The sequence below is a fragment of the Moschus berezovskii genome, chromosome 6, assembly GCF_049115385.1.
Source record: "Moschus berezovskii isolate FMDL1 chromosome 6, NW_MosBer_1.0, whole genome shotgun sequence".
NCBI lineage: Eukaryota > Metazoa > Chordata > Mammalia > Artiodactyla > Moschidae > Moschus > Moschus berezovskii.
This window is the reverse complement of record NC_142465.1, coordinates 113,258,694-113,275,791: the sequence shown is the minus strand read 5'-3', so window position 1 is coordinate 113,275,791 and position 17,098 is coordinate 113,258,694. Positions and strand designations below refer to the sequence as shown.

The window sequence follows — 17,098 nt, the reverse complement described above, 5'->3', positions numbered from 1 at the left end:
TCGCCGCCTGCCGGGAGAGGGACTGACCTTTTTGACCAATAAGGAGTTACGAATGGAAAATTAAGGCCGCTCCTCGTTCCCCAGCCAATCACAAGCTTAAGGCATATGGTTGCTAGGAGGAAAACAAATGCTAAAGGAGATGTTATCTTTGGGTCAGATCTCATTGCCTTCCTAACCCTAGACGCTCCAGTTCCTAGCGGAGTCCTGGGAAGAAGTCCCGGGATACAGTGTGGTTGTGACTGGGGAGAGAGGCACATGGTGTCCCCTCAGACGCTGGAGCCCTTGGCCTAGACCAGTGGTTTTCCACCCTGTCTGCGCAGTAGAGTTCCCAAGGAAACGGATTTTGTTTTAATTATATAATTTACATACAGCAAGATGTGTGGATCTTAAGTGTATAGTTCGATGACTTTTGATAAACGTTTTTTAAAACGTGTGATAGAACCCCATAAATTCTGATTTTAATTCCTTTGGGTGAGCCCTGGCTTTTTTGTTTTTTAATCACCCAGGGATTCTGCTGTGAGACCAGAATGGAGAGACACTGGGCTAGAGGCAGCCTGGTCCCTACTTGGTGAGGAATGTGTCACAATTCTAAGGTTGTCTGCCAACCTCTGAGAAGACTCTGAAGACTGGTCTGACCCCTAGGAGCAACTGGAGCTTCAAAGACCCGAGAAAAGGCACACCATCAGCCTCTGGGGCTTCTATTTTCTGCTTCTCATTGCCCTGGGCTTTTGCTCCTGAACTTTGCATAGGTGGTTCTCCTTCACTTGGAGTGTTCTTCCTTCTTCCTCTACCTTGCCAGCTCCTGAAAGACTGCCCCCTCCAATACTGCCTCCTCGAGGAAGCCATCAACACACACACACGCAACACATACACACCCCATTGTGGGTTAAATGGCTTGCTCCTAAGTGGGCTCTCATGGGCTCCTGGTGCCATGACACTTGATTTTTTTTTTTTTGGCCTTGCCGCACAGCTTGCAGGATCTTAGTTCTCCGACCAGGGATTAAACCTTGATGCTTTTGAACTGTGGTGTTGGAGAAGACTCTTGAGAGTCCCTTGTACCGCAAGCAGATCCAACCAGTCCATTCTAAGGGAGATCGATCCTGGGTGTTCATTGGAAGGACTGATGCTAAAGCTGGAACTGCAATACTTTGGTCACCTCCTGCGACGAGTTGACTCACTGGAAAAGACTCTGATGCTGGGAAAGGTTGGGGGCGGGAGAAGGGGACGACCGAGAATGAGATGGCTGGATGGCATCACCGACTCTGTGGACATGAGTTTGAGTGAACTCCGGGAGTTGGTGATGGACAGGGAGGCCTGGCGTGCTGTGATTCATGGGGTCGCAGAGAGTCGGACACGACTGAGCGACTGAACTGAACTGAACTGAACTTGGAAGTGAAATTGGAGTCCTAACCACTGGACCTGTAAACTCCCATGATACATGATTCTAATTGTCAGTTCTCCTGCCCTTCCCCAGGAGTTCCCTGGGTATAGGGCTGAGTTGGGACCTAGCCCAGAGTCTGGCACAGAGCATGGTCAGGGAATGTTTGAAGACAGGTTCATTCTTGCTCCCTGGGGAGCCTCCCCTGGTAACAGAGAACACCACAGGTGGGAGAAAACAGCGACAGCAGCCATCACTTACAGGACACTTGTGTGCAAGAGCAGTGCTTTGGTCTTTACAAGTGTCTCATTTAATCCTCACAACATTTCCATGGTGGAAGTTGTTAAAGTGATTTCACATTTGAAGAAAAGGAAACTCCAATTGCTCAGGATGTGAGGGACAGGCTCTGGAGTCAAGCAGACCTGGGCCAGGTCCATGCCTCACTCGCCATGTGACCTTGGTCATTTTCTGAGTTTCAGTCTCCTTACCTGTAAGAGGTAATGGGATTTACTTCCCCGAAAGAGGATTAAATGGAACTCATGCGTGGAAAAGTACAATATGTAGCAAAGAGTAAGTGCTAAAAATGTTGGCTGTTACTATTTTAGACAAGAAAAAAAGAAAGGAGGCAAAGAATAAGTAATTTTTTCCCCCTTTTATCAAAGTGGCTTCTTTATTTCAAGGACAGAAAATAAAACTATCATTTGGGTAGCTGCTCCAGTTTTGTCCAAAATAATTTATTTGCCAGCCTTACAAAAAAAAAAAATGTTGGCAAGAGAGAAAAAAAAGTCCTGTGGGAGCAGGCAAGCCTCTGCTTCCTTCCGGCAGCTCCCCTGGGACCCTGCCAGAGAGCAGGGAGGTGGCTGAGGGGCCCCTGAGGCCCAGGGTAATCCAAGAGGAAAAGGTCTGGAAGTGGAGGACTGTCCTGAGTCCTTCTTGCCATGGGGGCCGACCCTGCGGGCACCAAGGCACTTTAGGCAAAGGCTGGAGGCTCCTGCCCCCTTGGGAAGGGTGAGGGCTGTGTCCTGGGAGGACGAGGTGGGAGGGAAGGGGTGCTGAGGGGTGTCGGGGAGGAGCTGTGGGCTCAGTTGGTCTCTGAGGCGAGGCTCCTGGGCCGGGCCTGAGGGGGGATGACTGGGGCAGTGGGGGCCCTGCCTGCAGCCTCAGGGGCCTCTCCCTCCTCAGTGGCTGCCCCCAGGTCCACATGTGCAGGTGAGCTCAGAGTGACTGGGCTGAGAGAGGCTGGACCTGGGGAGGCCGGGCTGGGGGAAGCTGGTGAGTGCCGGCTCTGACGCCGGGCAGGCTGTGGGGCGGTGGGGGGCAATGGGGGTGGCACTGTGGGGGCCCGGAGGCTGCTGCCAACCAGACGGCGGGGCAGAGCCCGAGGGGTCACAGGGCTGCCAGAGCCGGGGGGCGGCGGTGGTGCTGGAGGGGAGCTGCGGGTGCCGGAGACCTGGGGGGGTGGCATGGTGGGCCTGGCGGGTGCTGGGCGCTTGGCTGTGGAGGAAGGAAAGGGGTGGTTAGGCATCTATACTGCCTGGGGCAAACCCCCAAGCTTGATGCCACCGCAAGAACTTTTATCTGCTGTCCCTTCTGCCGGAACAGTGTCCACACTGGCTGTTCACCATTCAGGCCTCTGTCCACATCTGTCCTCAGCTCGAGGGCCCCTCCCCGACCCAGCCCCAGTTACTGTCATATCTTCCAGTCATATTTTCTTCATGGGGGACTTCATGTTCTCTGAAATGATCTTGTCAGTTTTAATTTTGCTCCCTTACTTCTTGTTTCCCTGAGTAGAACACAAACTAAGTGAAGCCATCTTCTGTCCAGCTGGCTGGCACAGCGCATGGGTGGCACAGCACAGGCACTCAGTGCATATTTGTTGAATAAAGAAATGCACCTGTCCCACCGGCCAGCTGGGTCCTCCTCACCCCCAACTCAGAAGCCCACTAGGGCTGCCCACCTCAGAGTCGTCTGCACGGTCCAGCCTTGCAAGGCAGCCGAGGGGATGGGTGGGGCTAGGACAGCTGGGCTCTGCTCCAAGCTCTGCCTCTACCCACTGGGGGACTTGCCCCCTGGAGCCTCAGTTTCTTAATCGCTGAGATGAGGTGACAGCTTTGACTTCCCAGGGCTGGCGTGAGGATGAGCCCAGGTGATGCTGTGACAGTCCTTTATCTTGTCCTCTGGTGAGCTAACATTCCATCTGTCCCCACCCCTTCCAGGAAAAGTGGCTAGAAGCCCCCTTCTGTAAGGAGGTCCCTGTGTGACCTGCCAGCTCTGGCCGGTCCAGAGCTTCCTGCTCCATCCACTGTCATCCAGGTGGAAAACTCTAGCACCTCCTGGGCCGGGCGTTTCAAGTGTCCTAGTCACCCTGGCAGATTCTCCGCTTGAACTCTTGACCTTCTCACCTGCCTGGCTTTAGACCACTTCAACATGTAATTGTACCAAAGAGGCACAGAAGGAGACCATCTAACCACCCCCACTGCCACCCCTTCATTCAATGTGCCCCACCTCCCTCTGTACTCTGTGATACCGGGGTTTCTTGAGGGACTGGACTCCACTGCCCTCAACACTGTCACTGACTTGGAGCATTTACTGGGTGCTGAGTATGGGCCAGGCAGCCCCATTTAATTCTCTAAACAGCTTCAAAGCAGGTGCAGTTATTGTCCCATTACACAGAGGAAGAAGCTGAGGCACAGACAGATGAAGTCACCTGTCCAAGGTCACAAAGCTGGAATCTGATCCCAGAGTGTCAGGCAGCAAACCTAGGCCCTTAGCCCCCTGGATTCCATGCCTCCCCTGGCTGTCTGAAAACATGGGACAGTACAGGCTTGTTGATCCTGCTCCCTGCCCACCCTCTGCCCCTTCTCCTCCCATGGCCAACTCACTCCTCCGAGCTGTCTCCTCTGCTGGGGCGGCCACCTCCGGGGGACTCCGACTGACCTTGGGGGAGGTTGGTCTGTGGAGCACCTCAGACTCTGCCCTGCAAGGGAAGGAGAGGGTCAGGGTCAGCCATGGCATCTCCCAGAGGTCTCCAGGTATCCGGGGGGGACTCCCAGCCAACAGGCTGAGTCTGGGTCCTCCTGGAGCTGTTCCCCACCACCTTGTGGCCGGGCCTCAGGTCTGACAAGATCTTCTAGCATTGGCCAAAGTTTGTGTCCACTGGGCCCTGGCTGCTGTGTGCTACTGTGACAGTGTCCGTGGTCCCCCATGAGGCCAGGATGGGGGGCAGAAAGTCTCAGCTCTCAGCCTCCATGCGACCTGCTTTTAAAAGTAATTAATTTGGCCAGGTTGGATCTTACTTGTGGCACTCAGGATCTTTTGATGTGGTGCACGGACTCTCGAGGTGTGGCTTGCAGGCTCGGTTCCCCAACCAGGGATTGAACCCACGTCCCCTGCATTGCAAGGTGGATTCTTAACCACTGGACTACTAGGGAAGTCCCAGCCTCCATGGGATCTTTTTGGGATGTTTTTTCCACTAGAAGCCACAGAGCGGATGACAGGCAGAGGAGGCTGCTCCTTGGGGAGGCCCCTCCTGACCCCCACTTTCCTGATCCCTGTTCCCTACTCGACCACCCAGCCGCGTTCTACTGTTATTCGTAGCACACATAACTGGCTGACATTATACTGGTGTTCTGGGTGAGTCTGTCTCCCACCTCCTGGAATGCAAGCCCTAAGGGCAGCATGTGTCTGTCTTCTTCATCTAAGGAAATTCATGTTCTGGGCCCCAGCAGTCTGTGATAACTGAACAATACCCACTGGGTAAGGTGACAGTACAGTACCACGCAACCAGTTTAAAGGATCCTTCCAGTTTAAAGGATCAAGGAGAAGATTGGAAAGTACGCGATTTACAAATTCCAAACTGATCAGTTCCCTAAATCTCCAGGGCCTGAATCAGTGCCTGGCACAGAGTAGGTGCTCAGTAAAGAGCTAGAGATCACAGCAGGGAACGCATCAGAGGGTGAGAAGAGTGTGCCCGAGTCCCACCCACTCCAAACTGGGAAACCTGGTATTTGGGAGGAAATTATAATAATGATATTTTCTAAAATGCTCCTGGATTCCCTTAGAGACAGTGCCTCTGCCTGGGCATCTTGGGGCCAGGATGGGGCCCTTCATACCCATCAGTCCTTACCTTTCCTTGGTAGCCATTGAGGCTGGGGCAGGGGCCAGACCGAGAGCTGGGACAGTGGCCGGGGTGGGTGTGGGAATCGATGGAAGCTCCTCAGAAGCCGGCCTGTCACTGACCTTGTCCTGGGGGGCAGGCGCTGAGAACAGGCCCGACACGTTGAAGTTGATCTCTGGAAGACAGAGGGGCAGGTCTGAACTTTCAGAGCTTCCACTGGCCTCAACTCGGCAGGCGTCAGGACCACTTTCCCTTCCTCCTGATGTTGTATTGACTGCGCTTCACCTTCCCACTCCCAGGTGGGCCTCACGGCAATCCCACTGAGCAGGCACAATCATCCCCATTTTACAGATGAGAAACTGAGGCTGGGGGAGAAGCCATTTCTTCCAGGCCTCCTGGTGCGTTTGCGGGGCTGCCAGCGACTGAAACTGAGTCTGGAGGGCGCCAAGTTGGGTGGATCGTTCATAAAGACAGGAGTTTTACCTCCAGGAAAGAGGGTGTCAGTGTTCTGTATCAGAGCCTCGACCACGCCTACCACCTGGATGGATGAGACCGAGGCTGCATCCAGCTGGGCCAGGTCCCTGGGACAAAAAGAGAGACAAAGTGAGCCATCATTTAGCAAAGTCTAGTGACCCCAACTCTCTGGGCCTGTGCGGGGTGCTGGGGACACAAGGATCAATCCTTTTGCCATCCGCGGCCAGGTGAATTACAACCCCTCACATATCATCACACTTTACAGTTGATAACACATTTCTCTATTTATTATCTCATCAAATTCCCAAAGCAAAAATTCTCAGTGTTTGTCTAGTTTCTCTCCAATTTATAAATAAAGAAATGAAGGTCCAGAGTGACTTTATAAGGTTCATCACTGGAAGGTTGGAGGGGTGAGGCTGGAACCAGATCTCTGGCTCCTGCAACAGGCCACCAAGCACCCCATCAAAGCCATTACCCAGAATGTCTATCTCTGAAGCCCTGTGGGGTCCATGATCCCATGATCCTCACAACAGCCTTGACAATAGAAGCTGCTCAACCCACTCCAAGGATGGAGAAACTGGGGCCCAGGGAGAAAATCAGCAGATGATGAAATGGGGGGCAAGACTGCCACCTTCCCCCAGCCCACAGCCCCTCACCCTTCTTTCTCAGGGGGCCACAGCAGGTTGGGCCCCAGGACGATGGCAATGTTGCTGGGTGTCATCTTGTTCACCTCTTGCTCCTCGGCCAGCTGTGCTAGGAACTTCATCAGATACCTGGGGGGTGGGAAGGAGGCTTGGACCAGCGGCCGGATATCTTAGGCCATGAATACCCATGGATGCCCCCAAGACCTAAGACCGTCCCAGCCCAGGGTTTCCAAAGAGCAGCAAAAACACCACATGGGACATTTAAACATTTTTTTTACCAGTTACATTAGCTGACCTACTGAGCACCACCTCCATGGCGGCACCAAGTTGCGAACCCCCCAGCCGCCCTACAGAGCTAGGACTGTTATGTTCCATGTCTTCCACGCGAGGGCGCCAAGGCACAGAGAGTCAAATTGCTAGCCCAGGACCACAGAGTGGCAGAGGAGTGATCTAAAGCCACTGGGTAGGGTGGCTTCAGGGTTCAAACTATATATTCAGTTCAATGTCTAGTATTAAAAACACATGGCTAATACATCAAAGAGGTATTTTCAGAAATATTGCCTAGTACAAGGCAGGAGGACTCCAGCCCAGGGCCCTGAAAGGCCAGCTGGGCTTTGGCTGGGGAGGCCAGGGCGAAGGGGGGTGGTGGTGGGGGGTGGTGTGGGTACTTACCTGAGGTTGCTCAGGTTCTCGTGGGGCAGACGGCTGCACACCTCCTGGAGGGCCTCCAGTCGGGCTCCCAGCTCCTTGAGGCTGGGGAGGAGGAAAGACCCAGTAAGCCTGTCCTGGATGGCCTATCTGCAGCCTAATCCTCCCCAGCACACGCCCCTCATCCTCACCTGGCTGCCCTCATCCAATCGTCATAGAGGTCAAAGGTCATCAGGGGCTCTGGCAGCTCCCGCAGGTAGGACTTAAGGGCACCTGCAGGGGCGGCAGGGACTCAGACACAGCCCCCAAAGCCCCCCCACCTTTACCCCCAGTCTAACCCTAGGAACATGTCTAGGTCTAACCCTGATGCTGAAGCTGAAACTCCAATACTTTGGCCACCTGATGCAGAGAAATGACTCATTTGAAAAGACCCTGATTCTAGGAAAGATTGAAGGCAGGAGGAGAAGGGGATGACAGAGGATGAGATGGTTGGACAGCATCACCGACTTAATGGACATGAGTTTGAGTGAACTCTGGGAGTTGGCAATGGACAGGGAGGCCTGGCATGCTGCAGTCTATGGGGTCACAGGAATTGGATGTGACTGAGCAACTGAACTGAACTGAATTGTTTCTTTGGGTCACAAGCTCTCTTGAGAAAATGATGAAGACTAGAGATCTTGTCCCCAGAAAAACGTACACACATTTCAGGGAGCTGACGATGGACCCCATGTTAAGGACCCCTATGCCTCCTCAGGTGTCTTCTTGGCAGAGAATCAGGCCTTAAGCTAAACTATTGTGGGACTGTTTCGGGCAGCTTCAGGGGAGGGCCCTCCACCCAGGGCTCCTCGGTGCAGGTACCTGCCACAGCGTGGGGGTCAGAGCAGAACTCCTGCAGGCTGCGGGGGTCTGAGGCCATGGTCTGCTTGAGGCGCTTCAAAACCGACGCTCCGGCGGCCAGACGGAAGAGGCCCTGAGGGGCAAGAGGGGGCGAGTGGGGGTCATGGAGGGGTCGGGGTGGGGGCCGGACCACCTGCCTGGGAGGCCCTGGCCCACTCACGGCCCAGGGGAAGGGGGCCTCAGGGGCCCCCTGGGCTGGTGGGCAGAGTGAACACCACCGTGTCCGTGGCTCCTCTCGACTCTCAAGGTCTAGGATTCTGAGCAAAACGAGAAGCCTGGGAGGAGCTGGGAAAAGTCAGGAGGAGACTGGAGTCTGGACAGGAATGGAGGAGAGACAAGAGGCCCCGCAGGCCTGTCCTGAAGCCTAGGCCTGTCTTTGACGTGTGATCCACCTCCTAAAGGTCTGTCCTCAGGAAAGCAGCCGATGTGCTAGCAGGACCGAGGTGCACAGGACGGATGAGGGCAGCATGGGGCCGTGACTCACGGGGCTTCCCCAGCTTCTCCGCCAACCTTCTCACCTGCCACAGGGCTCGCCTACCCACTGGCTTGTCTACCTCTTGCAAAATGGAGCCAATTTTGCAAGAGGGAAGGCTTGCAAAAATGGAGAGCTCCCTGCAAGGTTTACTGGGGTAATGCAACGGAGCAAGGAGTGCAAAGGGTTGATAGCACAGGGCCTGGTCCATGTGAGCATCACTAAGCAGGAGGTGGCATCAGTTCAACCGCAGGAGGCCACGCCTTCTCTTGGCACCTGGGCACTAATGGTGGGATTACACCCCAGTGCAGGCATGGGTGGGAGGTGTGGGAGGGGTGGGACCGGATGAGGGGACCGGATGAGGGGCCCGTGCTCCTTCCCCACCTGCCCCAGCGAGCCCCACCTCTTCCTTCATGCCCTCAGAGAGCAGCATCATGACGCAGGCCTCGATGGGCAGGGCGATGTCCCGGCCCAGCTCTCTCAGGTGGGTTCCCAGAGGCACCCCATACACCCTGGAGAAGGGGGCGGCCGTCATCGAGGGGGAGGGGTCTGCAGGGACGAGACAGATCAGCGGCCCAGGGTCCTCCCACCTCTGAGCAGCCAGGTCAGGGGGCTTCCACCTCCCTCCTGACCACCCACAGGACACATCCTGAAAGCATCCCACACATCTCTCCAATCCGCCCACCTCCACGGCCTCCACCCCAGCCCAGGCCTCCGTCACTTCCCTTCTGCCGCCTAACAGGTCTCCATCCTGCCCCTGCATGCAGCCGCCAGAGCAATCTCTCCGTCACAAATCTCACTGAGCCCTCCCCCGGGCAGAACTCATCCCGGGCTCCCCAGTGCCTTTCGGGATGGAGTGCAAGCTTCCTAACGGGTTCTGAGCAGGGTGGGGGACAGGGGTGGGGTCAGGTCCCCACCTGTTTGGCTGTGGTTCTCCCTCAGCTCAGCCAGGGCTGTGTCCAGCGAGCTCAGAGACTTGCGATGGTAATCGGCCTGAATCTCCATGAGCTGTGGGGACAAGAAGGCACCCCCCAGGGTGGGTAGTGAGTGAGGGAAGCTGAGTCTCCCCCAGGGGCCACAAACGCAGAGCCTTCCCTCCCACCACCTCGCAGGGGATCTCAGTGGCCCCCGAGCTCCAGGTGGCTGGAGCCTGGTCTTGGACTCACATGGATGAAGTAGTTGGCATAGGTGTCCTCCTTAGTGGCAAAGTGGTACAGGTCGGCCAAGTACTCGTCCTTGGGGACAAAGAGAGCAGGGCTTGTACCAGGGAGGCTGGGGCCTGCTTGGAGCGGGTAGAGGTCTGCCCAAGTTGTATGGGAGGGTTAGAATCCACTCTACTCTCGCTCGGCCAAGGTTTGCTCCTGGGCCAGCCCACGGGAACCCCTCCGAACTCTTGAGGGGCTCTTCTGTTCCTGCCCTCTGTGTCCACATATCCTCAACCCAGGGCTCTGTATTGCTCACCACTCTCTCCTTCACTCACCCAGCCAACACCCAAGATCCTCCCCGCCCCCTCCTGCCCAGGTGTTAGGGGTATGACACAGACAGAAGCAGCGACCCGGTAATGGCTGAGTACACAGACCCGGAGCCTGGCAGCGCGGATTCAAACCCTGGCTCGGCGGCTTCCTAGCCACGTGGCCTGGGGCAAGTCGCGTCACCTCTCGTCACCTGTGAAGTGGGGACGGCGGCCACCCCCACACCCAGGAAGCCGCCGGTGCCCCTCACCTTGCACTGCTCCACCTTCCTCTTCAGCTCCTCCTCCTCCTCCTTCAGCGTCTCCACCTTGTTGGCTGTGGCGGTGTGGCCACCGGGGCCGCTGCCCAGGCCCTGACCGCTGCCGGAGTTCTTAGCTGCCTGACTGAGCCTGAGGATCATCCCAAGGTGGGATGGTCACTGTCCCCATGGCATGTCCAGAGCCAGTGCCCCACCACTGGCCCGACCCCATGGGATTCTGGGGGTTGACAGATGTAAATCCCAGGGCGGCACAGGTCCGGGGTCTCGGCTTGGTGTGGACAGTGCTTTGGGGCGCCCCCTGGTGGCGGGCTCAGTGATCCTAGCCGTACACCTTCAGAGTGGAATGTGGGGGCCCTCCAGTGTTCTTGGAGGGTTGTTGATGGCTCTCCCAGGTTTTGGGGTTACCTCCAGCTGACACAAGCACGTGCACAGAGGCCCCCTCACATGCACCATTACCATATGTCTTCCTAAGCCCCAGGTGTGTGCCCAAGGACACACACTGTACCCCTAAGGACCCTGCAGCATCCTCCTAGTGTGGGAGGGGTCTCGAAGCTCTGTGGCCACATCTGTGGGCTGACCTAGGCGTGAACCACCCCCCTAGAGGCTGTGGCTCCCACCTGCTCTTGAGCGTGTTCCAGTCAGACACCAGCTTCTGCAGGCTTTTCTTGTGCTTGAGGATGGCTGGCAGCTCCTCCTGGGGGCAGGCGTGGGCAGGAGGTGGGGGTGGGGGTTCAGCGGGCTGTGGAGGTGGGGGCTGGGGGAGCTGGGGGCAGAAGTTGGGGTGTCACCTCACTCAGCCGGTTGAGCGGCTGCAGTACGTCCCTCTCCAGGGTCATCTCAAACTCGGCCAGGATGCGGGCCAGCTGGTTCTGAATGGCACAGCTCATCTCCAAGGCCTTCCTGTGGACACAGCACCCAGTGGGCCCGGGCTCCCACAGCCCCTCACCCCCTCTCTGGAGAGACTGAGCGCCTCCTCCCTCCCTATCACCTTCTGTCTCTTCTTTTTTTCAAAATTCTTTTGACCATGTGCATGGCACATGGGATCTTAGTTCTCAGACCAGGGGTCGAACCTGCACCTCCTGCACGGGCAGTGTGGAGTCTTAACCACTGGACTATCAGGGAAGTCCCGACCTCCTGTTCTGTCTCTTCTTCATCTTCACCAAGCCCCATGCCCTCCCAGGCCTGGCTGCCCTCACTGACCTGGACACTGTTCCCAGTCCAGGCCCTCTCCCCAGCCTGGTCACCCTTCCACTGTGGGTGCCCTCTCTGACCGGGACCCTCTCCCAGCCCAGATCCCTCCTTGGCATCTCCAGGTGAGGGCTGAGGGCCCTGTCCGTGCTCACCCCATGCTGGAATCGGGGTCCAACTCCTTGAAACTCTCGGCCATCGTGGTGGACAGAGCCATGAGGGGAAGCTTCTTCTGCAGGGAGGGGCAGGGGCGGCCGTGAGCATGAGTGCGCACGCCTGCCTGCTGGGCTTCCCTCAACCCTTCCCCTCCCACCCCCCACCCCACCCCACCCCACCGGTCTGAGCACATGGCGAGTCTCTTCGTGGTAGAACCCCAACAAGGCCTTGGGCTTGGACACGAGTGGCAGGAACCCAGGAGGGCCACGGTGACAGGTGAGAGTAGAAGCGAGACAAGGGCAAGGCACAGTGGAGGCGACATCTCCCCGCAATGACGCGCAGAGCCCCGACCCACCTGAGGCCCCGTGCCCCTCCCAGAAGCCACCTGAATGGGCAGAAAGACCGAGTTCCATCACTGAATGGAACGCTAAAAACAGCACGTGGACGTGCCTGCGGTCCGTGCACAGTTAGAGGGAGAGCGGGGAGCCGGGAAGACAGCCCTGGAGTAGACCCTTACCCCTGCCGCAGGGCCTCTGTAGCTGACCGAGCTTCTGAGGAGTTCAAAACCCTCCATGGCTCCCTGTTGCTCTGGCCGTACTGAATGGTTGTCTGATTATAAAACATGCCTCCCACGTCCCTAGCTAGTGTTGTGGAGAGTACCAGTTTAGGTCAGGGAGACCAGAGTTCAAATCTCGGTTTTGCCACGTACTAGCTGTGTGACCTTGAACGAGACACTCTACCTCTCCATTTCCCTCTGCAGACAGTGCTAATAAAGGCAGCTTCCTCCCACGGCTGTTGTCAGCATTCAGTGAGGCAAGGCATGGACATATCTTAGCAACAGAATAGCCGTAATCAGTCCATAAATACTGGCTGCTGATTAATACTAGTGAGTAACACAAAATCCAGTTCAGATGCCGCTTCCTTCAGGAAGCCCTCACAGGCTGCTCAGTTGAGAGCACCGGCTCTGCACTTCTCTGACTGGACAGAGAAGTTCAGGTGGTCAGGGGCCTGGCTTGGGTGCAGAGGACTGGCGCTGAGGGGGCGGGGTCAAGAAGGGAGGGGAAGAAATAGGACCTCATGAGTGAGGGGCCGGAAGGGCCTTGGGACAGAGCAACCTCCATCCCCTTGGTGCCACAGACTCAGACTAGCAGGGAGACCCCAGCCCCGACCTCACTGTCCCACTGGACCTAGGTGTCCTGCCAAGGCCCCTCCTCCCTGGGACCCCCCACTTACCACCCGCTTGTCCATGTCCGCCCCACTCTGGCCCTGCAGACAGGCCTGCAGCCGTTTGTGGACATTGTGGGCTGCTCGCTTAGCTGGCTCCAGCCGCTGCTCCACCTGGGAGGGGGTCCGGGGGTTATAGATCATGGGGGGTTGTCATCCTCCGTGCCCCACCGCTCTTTTCTCCCCCAGAGCAGAAACTACCTTTTTCTCGCTCCTCCTGGGGACCCCATGGCCAACAGCATGGGAATGACTCAACTCGGGGCCCCCACTGGCATCCCTGCCCAGGCCTCCACGGACAGCCTGTACGGACCTGCCCTGCCACCCGCTGCTGGCCCAGGCACCTACCTGCTGCAGGTCCTCCCCCAGGAACTCTGCAGTCTCCGGGGTGCTGCAGTGGGGAGAGAGCTTCTGCTGAGCAGGCCCAAGTTAGGAACCCCCTGCCTCCTCCTGCCCCCCTCCCCATTCAGGGCACCTGAACCCCAGTTCCTCCCAGTGCCCCTCCCCGTCAGGCCGCCCTGGGTGGCCCGCCCGCTCAATCCCAGTTGGAACACATTCCGTGGGGGCGGGAATGGGATACTGGGCTTTTTCCTCCTCCACCCAGGGCTGTGTCCTGAGACAGGGCGGACGAAACTGAAGTGGTGACTGGAGGAGTCTCTCTCTTCTGCTGACCCAGGGAGAGGAGGGTTGGGCTGGCCCCAAGAATGGGAAGTGTGCAAGCTCAGACTCCCAAGCTGCTGGTCACACAGGACTCTGGACTGTGGTGGCCGGCAGGGGCTCAGGACATGTGCAGACACTGCAGCTCAGAGAAAGGTGGCCCAGCTGCCCACACTTGCACGGGCATCTGTGTGGGTCTGTGGACACCCACACCCTTCCCCTGGGCCCAGCACAGGGGTAAAAGGAGAGAAGGCAGGCTGTGGGAGCTCCCTATATTTCCGGCCTCCACCCCACCAGCCCAGAGGTTTGTGGACTTGGGGATGTTTCCACCTGAGGCTACGAAAAGCAGAAGCAAGACAGAGAAGCAGGAGGCCTCGGGGTTGGTGGTGGCAGGAAGAGGCGCGGGGCAGGACAGGGGCAAGACCCTCCTTCCTTCGCTGCCTGGACCCTGTGTCTTCTGCTCCCCCAAGGTCTGGGTCCCTGAGCGACCCTCACCTCCCCCGGGCAACCAGAGATAGTTAACATCCCCATTGTACAGAGGGGACAAGTGAGGTCGGGGAGGACCATCCACTCGGGGGCTCCTAGAAACAGAGAAGACCCAACATCCTTGATCCTCCACCCACCCTCCAATGAGAGCCAGGGGTTCCCCTGCCCCAAAGGCCAGGGCCTGCTCCTCCTGCTTTGGAGGTGGGGGTGGCTTTCGGGGGAAGGAGGAGAGGTGGCCAGTCAGAAGGTGGCTGTCCAGCTGTCCTCGACCTCCCTGGGGTCCGGCGGGGTGAGGATGGGGCTGGGAGGAAGGAGTTGACACTCACCGTCCCAGGCTGCCCGTTTGGGCCAGCTGCCGCATGCGATGCAGCTGCCTCTTCATCATCTTGGGGGCGGGCTGGAGGCCGCGGGGTCACGGTGGGGGTCGAGGGCCCGGCAGCCCCCGGCCCAGCCTGCCTCGGCCCGCGGCGCCTCTCTCGCCCCGGATGGGTGGGCGGCGCTCCTCGCTTCCTGGGCCAGCCGCGCTCTCGCTGCGGCTCGCTCTCTCCTCCCCCGCTGGCGACTCCGCCCCCGGCCCCCAGGTCACTCCTCTCTCCCAAGTTTGTTTTCTCGCTTTTTCGCGTCTTCCGGGCCCCTCCAGGCCCACCCCCACCCGCGGGTCCCGGCTAGTGTGGGTCCGCCGGCCGTCCGGCGAGCCACAGGTTGTGTGCGCGGCCCCTCCTCCCCGCTCCGCCCCGCCCAGCCCCGGTGGCGGGAAGCAGGTAAGCCCGTTCCTGCCACCGCGCCTGCCCGGCTTGGCTTCCTGGGTTCCTGCCCCACCCACTGGCCTGCGGGGCCAAGGTATAAATAACCTCGGCACCCTCTTAAAGGAGACACAGGGTTCCATGCTTAGGAGTCAGAGGCCAAGAACAGGTCCATCCGGGCTTCCCAAAAGGATGCTGTCCTATCACCCATTTCCCAAAGGACCCCCTGGCCACCTGGAGCCAAAGGTCAGCCTCCTCTCCCCTGCTGGAAGATGACTGACTGGACGCTTTGGCGTCCTGGGCCACCTGGCTGCAGTGTGCCTTCAGACCAGTCCCTGGAACTCTGGCCTCACTGCCTCTAATGGCCTGTGGGTCAGCTGTCCTGACCTTGCCCACCTGGAAAAGTGGACAAGATACACCTGCCTGCTCCTGCAGCACCCATGTTTCTGCTCCCATCGCCTGTTTCATGGGGGTACTCACCTTCCTTCAGCCACGGCAGACCCTCCCAGAGCAGCTCCCTACCACCCTGCTCTCTTGCGGCCTCAAGATGGAGTTTCCTCCATCTATGAAGTCCCTTCACTGGGGGGACTTCCTCAGTCCCTGCCCTGACTTCTTGTGAGGCAGTGATGTGGCTTACGCTCTGACCTCCCCAAACTCAGTAGTAGTTATTTCTTTGAGCCTCCACCCAAAGCAGACTTGGACATACAGTAGATGGGCCATGCGTGTGTGCTCAGTCACTTTTCAGTCGTGTCCAACTGTTTGCGACCCAATGGACTGTAGCCCACCAGGCTCCTCTGTCCTTCTTGTCCTTCTCCAGGGAGATGCTCCATGCTGCTGCTGCTGCTAAGTCGCTTCAGTTGTGTCCGACTCTGTGCGACCCCCTAGACGGCAGCCCACCAGGCTCCCCCATCCCTGGGATTCTCCAGGCAAGAACACTGGAGTGGGTTGCCACTGCCTTCTCCAGGGAGATGCTCCATAACTCCTAGTAAACTCAAGATGAGAGCCTTTGGGAAACAGCAGGCTCTCCTTACTCTGAACCTCTGCACCCCTTGGGCATCAGGAGCTCCGAGGTTGGGGGTGGGATCCTGAGGTAGAGTCCTGGTTCACTCACTGCTCTCTGCCTTGTTAGAGCTTCAGTTCACTTTGGAGGGTTACTCGAGCACCTGCTACTGTGTGTGAGTGGGCAGGCTGGGGACTTCTGAGAGTAGAGCCTCCGATTTGGACATCTTGACACATTCCCAGTGCCCAGCATGGGCTCTGGCTCACAGTGGGCATGCGCTGGACACTGGCTGCCCCTCCACTCTCCAAAGGGAGAGCAGGCAGGCCCTAGCCAGGTGGAGAGGGGCTGTGAAGGGAAGCTGAATGTGGAATCCTGGCTGGAAGTTGGGAGGTTGTTGGATCAAAGGCTCAGGCCAGGATGAGGGGATCAATCCCAGGCTAGGTTTCCTTGCCCACTTCCCTTCTCCTAGCTGGAAGGCCCCCTAGGAGGGGATTCTCGAGGAAGGCAGGGCTTGACGAATGCCTTGATGGAAAGAGACATCAGAGTCCCACGTAGACTCGGCTTCTTAAGATGTGGGGCTGCTCTTTGCAATGTCTGGGTTCTAGTTCTAGCCTCTCTACCTTCACCATTGGACTTCATGATGACTCAGTTTCCCCTGTCTCTGCAGTGGTCGCAACCGTGTGCAGAATTAGGAAACAGAAGACTCCCGAGGCAGCAACTTGACACCAGGTGCCACTGTCCTGGCATCTGGGAAACTTCCAGGCTACGTGGGGTCCCCACCCTGTTCCAGCCTTGCCTTTGGCCCGGACCATACTGGCCTGGACTTGATCGCTTCCCCAGCTGTTCTGAAGGGCCTTCAGGGCAAGTCCTGGCTTGTACCTCTGTCCTTCCTAGTTTTGCCTGAGCCTGAGCCCCCAGCTCCAGCTTAAGGAGGGTTCAGTCCATGTGGACTGTAGCAGCAGCTGCTGTGGAAACAACTGAGCCACATAATCAGGCCACCTGAACTCTGGGCCTCCCCTCTGGGCTTCAGACTCCCCTCCAACCAAACCCAAGAGCCTTTGCAGGAAGGGCACCTGGCTCCTCTGTGTCCAGCCTGGGTGGCACTGCCATACCTTTTAGCTGGGTAAGGGGTATATTTTAGAATATATTTAAGCTCGATCACACTCAGATCATCAACAATCATAGAAAGATTTGAAGCCCTTGTAGTTGGAGCATAAGCTGTTCCTTTGAAGGATGTTGTCATCAGAGACTTTCAGACACAGAGGTTTCAATCAGTGAACGTTGAG

At 57.5% G+C, this 17,098-nt stretch overlaps 1 protein-coding gene and 1 long non-coding RNA gene across 3 annotated transcripts; one reads left to right on the top strand and one right to left on the bottom strand.

Annotated features, from left to right (window-relative positions):
* Nucleotides 1-2,015: 2,015 nt before the first annotated feature.
* Nucleotides 2,016-14,779, bottom strand: SH3BP1 (SH3 domain binding protein 1). Of its 2 annotated transcripts, none has more exons than XM_088837481.1 (18): nt 14,396-14,779; nt 13,275-13,317; nt 12,939-13,043; nt 11,705-11,781; nt 11,150-11,261; nt 10,979-11,055; nt 10,353-10,491; nt 9,797-9,865; nt 9,548-9,638; nt 9,034-9,179; nt 8,120-8,231; nt 7,453-7,534; nt 7,286-7,366; nt 6,626-6,742; nt 5,979-6,076; nt 5,505-5,670; nt 4,253-4,355; nt 2,016-2,216 (listed from the first exon to the last, which is right to left on the bottom strand). In XM_088837481.1, exons 1-18 carry the CDS (start codon nt 14,452-14,454, stop codon nt 2,076-2,078), a joined length of 1,818 nt encoding a protein of 605 aa, XP_088693607.1. In that variant the 5' UTR covers nt 14,455-14,779; the 3' UTR covers nt 2,016-2,075. The 2 variants fall into 2 exon arrangements, with proteins under 2 accessions (XP_088693607.1, XP_055252050.2); XM_055396075.2 differs by lacking the exon at nt 2,016-2,216 and adding an exon at nt 2,310-2,872 and having other exon boundaries at nt 4,261-4,355; nt 14,396-14,777.
* LOC148777732 (uncharacterized) lies at nt 14,693-16,802 on the top strand. The gene is made up of 3 exons (XR_016037709.1): nt 14,693-14,830; nt 15,630-15,738; nt 16,480-16,802. It is a non-coding gene; the product is annotated as an uncharacterized LOC148777732 (long non-coding RNA).
* Nucleotides 16,803-17,098: the final 296 nt, after the last annotated feature.

Excerpts from the sequence above, each read along its gene's own strand:
- SH3BP1 (XM_055396075.2), bottom strand. The coding sequence starts at position 14,454 with ATGATGAAGAGGCAGCTGCATCGCATGCGGCAGCTGGCCCAAACGGGC. Across the intron at positions 9,866-10,352 it reads GGAAGGTGGAGCAGTGCAAG|GACGAGTACTTGGCCGACCT; the intron begins GTGAGGGGCACC and ends TTTGTCCCCAAG. Across the intron at positions 5,671-5,978 it reads TGACACCCTCTTTCCTGGAG|AGATCAACTTCAACGTGTCG; the intron begins GTAAAACTCCTG and ends TCTGTCTTCCAG.